We start from the raw sequence: 7,809 nt of genomic DNA, 5'->3' as shown, positions 1-7,809 counted from the left end.
AAGAGGTGTTAAAGCACACAGGAGCTTGAACATCTCAGACTCACTGTCCTTTTTCACTTTCTTCTGCCACCAAAAGATAAAAAATCAGAGAATCTCAATTCATCTTTGGTTGTGAATGTGGAACTGGCTGGTGTCTCCAGCCCACACTGGCCTCTGCAGACCAAAATCACTGACAGCCATGGTTAAGCGCACTATATTCCTGGCATATTTTTGCAATAGCCTGTATAAATAATAAATAAATATAAATAGCCTGCAAGGGACAGTTTGCTCTGCCTTTCCAAGAACAGGCAGGACAGAGAAACAGCTTCTGTTAGCAGGCAGAGCTAGAAGAGTGTGTGTGTGCTGCTAGGGCTTAAAGCCACTAGCATCTTGTAGCAGAGATGGAGGAGGAGGTGATGGTGAGGGATGAAAGGCAGAATATTACCTATGTGGTAGGGTGGAAGGGGTTACTCACAAGAGGTGAAGACATGTTTGCAAAAGGAGCAAGGGGATGTCTTGAGGACACTTTTTGGACAGGCTTGGGACATGGAGAGAGGCAGTGCAACAGAGGGCTGTATGGGGGAGAACGGGATAACCCGCCAAGGAAAAAGAAATCAGGGGCACATGGGTGGAACTGTTTGTCCCTCAGGAGTTATTTATTTTAGTGGAAGGTGTCCCTGCTCATGGCAGTGGGCTTGGAACTAGATGATCTTTAAGGTCCCTTCCAAGCCAAACCATTCTATGATTCTATGATTTTCTATGAATAATGCTAGAAAGGTTTTAGCCTGCATAAGATATTTTTACCATGGAAATAAACAGCTTTGTTTCTACTCTTGCTTCCAATCCAAACCTGCCCACATAGCCTAAGCAGCATTTTAAGGCCCGGCCTGTGGTAACCCACCTCACTGAACTATGGATCATGTCTTCCCTAGCCCAATTACAATTCACATGGATTGTGCTGTGCCATTCACGCTTGCCATGAACAGGACCAAGGTTCAGGGTATTTGTCTGAAAGGAACATGAAATCACCTGTCTTGCACTCCTACTCATCACCAGCTGTCAGACCTCACCTAGTTGCTCCTGTGCTCAGACTAGCAGTTTCTGTTGGCTAGAACAGACCCTTCAGCGAGCCATCTGGTTTGGGTCTGAAGACATAAGGAGATGGGATAATCCTTGGCTTTTGCCAGCATGTATTGTTTCAGCCTGTCTGACTACAAATAATCCAAACCAGCTACCAGAAATTCCCATCTGCACATCAAGATAAATGTGCCATCAGCCAGGAGATGACCTTGGACCACCAGTGCTGCATTCCCACTTGCTGCATTGCCAACCAGCGATAGCTGTGCTACACATGGGACAAACTGTGTTCAGAGCTGATCACTGACTGCTTTAAACCTGACCTCCCCCTAACTTCAGGACTTACAGGCAGCAAGCGTCCTTACCTGAGGGAGAAGCGTGGCACTCGCACACAGAGCACTAGTGCCAGGATTTACATGCCCAGCTTGTGAGTGCAGCAGTCAAAGACCAGGGCCTGGACTCATTCTCCCTGGTATGCACCTGTGTCTGCGCATCTCATGTGGACTGTAGCAACTGAGTGCAGGAGTAAACGGAGCAGAGCTGTCTGAGATGGAGCGAGTGCAGGAGAAGAGCTCAGCAGCTACAGACACACTGCCTGGAAAACTGGAGCCCAGGCACATTTTGTTGTGAATGACTTCACAATTAGCTCAGGGATTAAATACTTCCTTGTTTAATAACCTAATAACTTGGGCTAGTGTCATGCTGGACTGTCGGAAAGTCCACTGGCTGGAGTCATCAGCCAGGCCTGGCATAAACGGCTTCCCCCAGCTTTCAGCCAAGTGAGATGTTCTCATCTTTGGGTTCCGCGGCGGGTGGCTCTTGGCACAACCTTCTTCTGAAGGGCTTTGTTGTTTGTGCGTGGGCCTAAGGCTTTACGGTCCGGGGGCTTCCTTACCACATCTTGTTTGAGCTGGAAATGCACCTGAGGAAGAACAAAAAGAACTGTGTAACACCATGTGTGTGGTAGGCTGTCTGAGGGGTCTGCAGGACCTGCCCCTGCTGCTAGCCTTCGAAGCTGACTCTTGGGCCAAGATAAGCAATAAGGGGCCTCAGCCAGTGTTACGATAAAATGGGAACTCGGCGCTTAGATCAACTGGAAATATTTCTTTTTTTCTTGAAGAAAATGTTCAAACAATCAGCTACATTTCTTATGCAGAGAGTTTCTGCTGTAGCAATGTGATGTCCTACGATGGTTTGGACGATGAGCTGTGAAAGGCAGGGGACTGAGCTGTGCTCTTTCATCTTTTCTTACCAGAGGGTAGAGAAATAGCATTGCTTTGCATCTCTGTGAATATATAATACACAGAATACTTTAGGACAGATAGTCCTTTTTCAATTGCATCTCATTAGCTGAACCCTGCTTAATCAGTCTTTCAGCAACTAGTGCTTCTAGTAGATCCAGGCAAAAAAACATTACAGGAAAGAAATCTCCATCCACCACAGCCATCCAAGCAGTTACAAGAGGGACAAGGACCACACAGGACACAGCCCCAGATAAACAGGGAATGGTGAGGCCATGCAGAAAGGTGAAACTGGAATGGGGCTGTGTGGGCTTCCTGGGTGAGGGATGGGGTGAACGATGGATATGGCAGGTGCGGCAGGGGCAGAGGGAAATGGGCTACTCCGAGGGGAGATCTGCAAAATTAGACCATCAGAGAACAAATCAGTCTTCTACAGTAATTTTAAAAGGAAAATGTATTTTACAAAGAAGAGCCAAAGAGCTGGGTGTTTAACCTAGCAAAACAAAGCTAACACTGGGCTCGGCAGCTTTCTATAAATGCATCAGGGGATAAATACCAGGGAAGAAGAGGAGCTATTTAAAGCACTAAGTTGGCAAAAGAACAAATAGGGAGAAACTGACCATAAATAAATTTAGGACGAAAATTAGAAGGTTTCTAATCTTGAGAAAAGGGCAGCTCTGGAAGAACTTCAGAGGCTGGGTAGGGTGGGATGAAGAGGCGGAGGGTGGGAGAACCACTGCAGTGTATTTATGGAAGAGCCTGACCAGTACACGCAGTGAAGCAAATGATGTACCAGGATGCTGCAGCCGGGGAGTCCTTGCCAGTCCTTAAAGGAGGCTGCATCTGTGCTCTCACTATGTCACACAGGATAGGGATCACCACACACTGTTTTTATAACCAATTTCTAGTTGTCCAGCCTGTCCTTGGATGGGTGCTGTAGAGGCCATGCTGCTGGCAGGAACACCTGGTTCACTCATCTCTCAAAGGTGCTAGGCTGTTGTTTGTTCGCACCCAGTCCCCATCTTGGGTGCTCTTGGCAGAAAGGCAGACCTCAATCCCTTGCTACGAGTCTGATAAGGTGTTTGGTTCCAGGCAAGATGCAGATGACAGCAGAGCATTGAAACTCACAGAGCCAGGGGGATAACGGAGCCTCAGGGAACAGATGCTGACTCCCCATCATCACATCCTGGAGAGTGAGGGGGATGGAGCTAAAGAGCAGCAGCCCCAGCCAGCCAGGAGCTCTCCCCATGGCCAAAAGGCAGAGGGACAGAGGAGCTGGCACAGCAGCCCAGTGCAGCTGCAAGCCCTCAGTAAGGAATCGAGAGGCACATGGCATTGCCTTCACCCTGTCCCTCTCTGTGAGCTGTGGGGAGCCCTATGGCTGCCAAAGCAGACAGCCTGTAGCCACTGGCAATGCTCTACATCCCATCTCCCTTCTCTACTGCTCACTAGACATCTCTGCTGCACTAGACATCTCCTGCTGCATTTCCTTCTCCCTGGGGCGAAGACATTTTGAGACACCCGCGTGACTATGCAGTCTGACTCACCAACGAAGGTGCAGCTGGGCCCACTGTTGTTGTCAGCGTCTGGGACTGGTACCTCTCTGCAGAGGCTGTGACTGTGTAGGTGCCAGGCAGCAGCAGCCGGAAATAATCCCCCATATCACCTGGAACACAAGTTGGCAAGAGAAAACACTCAGGATGCACGGGGAGCAGAGCAAAAAATATTCCAGTAGGTCTTGCTGACAGTACTTCCTCGAGGATGTGTAGCCTTCAAAACGCAGGCAATTTTTGGCCTTCCGTCCAAATCTGCAGGCTGGATTCACATTGATAGACTGCAAGTGATGTCTCAGTGCCACGAAGCAGGGGTCAGTCTGCAAGTAAACGCCAAACGAAAGGGGACGGTACAGCAACACTGGCTGTGCCCATGCAGGGAGGCTGCAAATCTGTGTGCTCACCAGCCAGATGACAGCAAGGGCAATCACACCTCCAGTCTGACTCCTTATCCATAACACAATCTCTAATTCCTGTCATTCACAATTTTGCCACATTTGGATTAGCAGCAGGGTTTTAATTGCTCATGAGCTCAGCTGCTCCCCTGCCTGATTCTCTCTGCATAAGGAAGCCCCAGGCGCGCTTTGAGGGACTGTGTACTGGTGTGGTGAGGGACAGTGAGGCAACAGCACATTACAGTTTACTTCAACAATTTTGAGTATATTCCCATCTATGGAACTGGACGGGTATTGCAAATTTGACTCATCGTTATAGCAGTCTGTGTTATTTTGGCTTAGGTGGGGCTAGATGGTATGAGTGAGACACGAGAGTCAGAGGCTTCCAAGGGAAAAGAGGGGAGGGGGGGCAGCAAGTCAAAGGGGATCATTTTCTCCCTCTGTTCAGTCCCGAGGAGGCTGCACTTGGACACCGTGTCCCGTTCTACTGCTGACTCACAGTTTTTTTTTACAGGGAGAGCTGGGGGAGTCAGGCAGGCTCAGCCTGGCTGGGGGGCAGCGGGCAGAGGGGGATCTGCTCACAGCCAGCAGCTACTTGAAGGGCAGCAACAAAGGGGACGGAACCAAACTCCTCTCAGTAGGGAATACAAGGCAATACAAGGAGAGGCAGCTTGGAAGCTTTGGGGTGGATCAGGGAGCACAGCTTCACCTCAGAGGTGATGCAGCCCTGGCACAGGTCAGCAGAGAGGCTGTGAAATCCCAGAGGTCAGTGAGAATCGGCTGGAAGGAGCCATGGCTGACCAGAACCAACGCTGGGGACAATCCTGCTCCAAGCAGGAGGTTGGACAGGAACATCAGAGGGCTCTTGCAGCCAGTGCCACTGTGATTTTGTGGCCTCTTGCACACTCTCCCTATGCAAGTTGGCATAATAAATGCCAAATATTAGTGTTACTGAATCACAGACCTATGGCCAGAAGGAGTTTTGATAATTTCATAGTCTGACCTCTGAAGCACTGGAGGATCAGCTATTTACTGCAGCTAGTCTATAATGTCTGGTCCCGTTGGAGAAGGGTGTTTATGAAAAGGATGTTAAAATTGGTCAGCAAAGGAGAAACCACTACAACTTGGATAAACCAAAGTGGTATTTCATTCTCAGCCTAAATTTGTCTGGCTTGAACTTTCGGTCTTTCATTTTGTTTTGCCATTGTGTCCTTTGCTATAATCTATTTGAGCTCTGTATAGATACTTAGATGCTTGAGTAGATTATTCCCTCAATCTTCTCTTTGGTTATATACAAATGTATTTTCTTCCCTCTCTCAGATAAAACAGAGGCTGGCTTTCTGAAGTCTGTTACAATAAGGTTTGCATTCCAGTTCTCACCTCTTGCTTTCCTAAGCCCTCCCTGGTTCAGCATGCACAGGCACATTTCTTCCAGCTAGTGTTTTTCGGAAGCAAACCATGCTGGCCTCACCTGCTAACCCCCTCCCACATATCTAGATAGCCTCCAAGAGGCTGCATCCAAAAAGGAGAGCATGCAAGGGGAGTAACAACCCACCAGAGGTGACGTCATGGCTGATTCCCTGGACAGAAATCACTGCTCCTGCAATACCGTTGTTGTTCTCGTCTGACACCATCCCTTTGATGCCCTGGTGAACCTGCAGGGAGGGAGACAGACTGCTGGGACAAGGACCTCCCTTTGCTCAAGAAGGACCTTCCCTTGCTGGGCACTGGAGGAGGGCAGAGCTCTGGGGACAGCCCCAACTTGCCCCATATCCTTGGTTCTCCTAGTTCTCCCAGCAGAGCCAGTCTAGGACACAACGTCTCCAAAGCCCACCAAATAGAGCACCTAGTGAGCTCCATGACCACCTCCCTTCAAGCCCTGTGCTCCCAGGTCCTATTGGTCCCCTACCATCAGGGCTGGGGCCCATGGGGGCCTGCAGGAGAAGGGTGCAGGTCCCAGGACTGCCCCCTTACCTCTTCAATGAAAGCAACAAGTGCCTCCCGGTTGGCCATCCACTGCCTCTCCAGGTCCTCCTCGGGGGGGAACTTATTGCAGCTCAGCTCCAGGGTGATTTCAAAGCAGTTGGTGTAGAGATAATTGAAATCCTGCATGCCTGGAAGAGAAAAGCCCATGGCCAGGGGAATGCAAGGCCCCCTTCCCTCCCCACTCCCATGTCCCAGATGTCCTGGCCCTTGTCTATCTTCTACCAGAATTGTCTTGCTCTCCCTCTTTTCTCTGTAGGTACAGCCTCCTCCTCTCACACAGCCCCTTCCCCTGTGGCTGCCCGACCCTCTCCTTCAGATGGATCATTCACCATTCTGCCTTCAGAAGCTCAGGGTGGTTGGGTACCACAGGGGCTATATATCTCTTTCCAGTTCCTCTTCAATCTTTTTTCTAGCCTAATTTGCTGATTTTTCAGTCTCTTCATTGTATCTTTTAAAATCAGATTCTTCAGGAGCCAGCAGTTATGGAAAATGCCTTCCCTTTGGTCACAGTTTCGGGTCTTGATGGAGTTATGCCATAGCATTTTCAAATAAACTAACAGAATAATACTTCCTTCTTCCAGCAGCACACAGCCAGTCTCTGCAGACCTTGGCTATTTTTGTGGCTCTTTCCCAAGCCTCTTCCAGTCTTCCCAAGCCATTTCCTCGTCTAAGACGCAGACACCAGAATGGTGTCTAGTAACAGGACAGTGCTGTCTCCACAGCCCTTCCCCAACCCATCCTATCCTGAGGTCTGCCATGTATCCCTTCATCTCTCGTCAGCTCAACACCTTTGTGCACAGCCTCTACCTTTGCTGAGCGAGTACCAGGATGCCCCATTCGTGATGCCATCGGCAAAGTAGTCTCCGCAGTTCCAGCCACGGTGCATCCAGCCATGGGCGTATGAGTAGGTCTTGGCCAGCTAGAGAGAGAGAGCAGCCGTCGGTCACCGCTCCAGGAGTGGGTGGCTCTGGGTTAAAAACCCCTCTCCTGTACATGTATCACTGGGGAGCATGGGAGGGAAGTCAGACTGGAGATAGCTCCTGCATTTTACTGCCATGAAATACAACATGAGGTGGCCAGAACCTCTATGAAATGTAAGCAGATGAAGGTGGAGGAGGAAGAGCAGAAATTTGGCAAGCTGGAGGCTTGCTGATGACATTAAGTGGCTTCTGCCTCGCTCCTGCTGAGACGAGGGGGAGCGGAGGGCTCTGGGCTCAGGCAAGGGCACCCAGTCCCAGCAGTGCTGGCACCCCCCCAGCAAATGGCACTAACGAGGGGAGAAGATATGTGAGGAAAACTAACCAGTGTCAGTCCTGATGCAAATACCATATATATCAAGGGAATTCATATTAGGAAAGAGTTTGGGCAACTTCTGATTCTGGCAACCATTTGTTTATTGCCCTTATTAAGATTACTGCTTATTTTTAGCCACAAAGGCAGGGCTAAAATTGGGACACTGCATCCAAAGCTCGTCCTTTGCATACGACACAGTTTTAAGAGAAACCCGTGTCTGTATTTTCTAATGCAAACCCTATACCCTTGTATTATGGTTCAGAAGCTGGTGTAATCTCGTTCTGT

General features: G+C 49.4%; 1 protein-coding gene across 1 annotated transcript in view; it reads right to left on the bottom strand.

Moving 5' to 3' along the window:
• Positions 1-1,706: 1,706 nt before the first annotated feature.
• Positions 1,707-7,809, bottom strand: part of CPN1 (carboxypeptidase N, polypeptide 1) — a gene marked incomplete at its 5' end in the record, with an annotated part of 11,794 nt that continues 5,691 nt past the window's right edge. Inside the window, 5 exon segments of the mRNA XM_010160888.1 lie at positions 1,707-1,978; positions 3,845-3,963; positions 5,801-5,900; positions 6,220-6,359; positions 7,039-7,213. Coding sequence (XP_010159190.1) covers positions 1,847-1,978; positions 3,845-3,963; positions 5,801-5,900; positions 6,220-6,359; positions 7,039-7,213 — 666 coding nt within the window.

The sequence above is a fragment of the Eurypyga helias genome, unplaced genomic scaffold (genome assembly GCF_000690775.1).
Source record: "Eurypyga helias isolate BGI_N326 unplaced genomic scaffold, ASM69077v1 scaffold40231, whole genome shotgun sequence".
Lineage (NCBI taxonomy): Eukaryota > Metazoa > Chordata > Aves > Eurypygiformes > Eurypygidae > Eurypyga > Eurypyga helias.
This window is presented reverse-complemented; position numbering and strand designations above follow the sequence as displayed.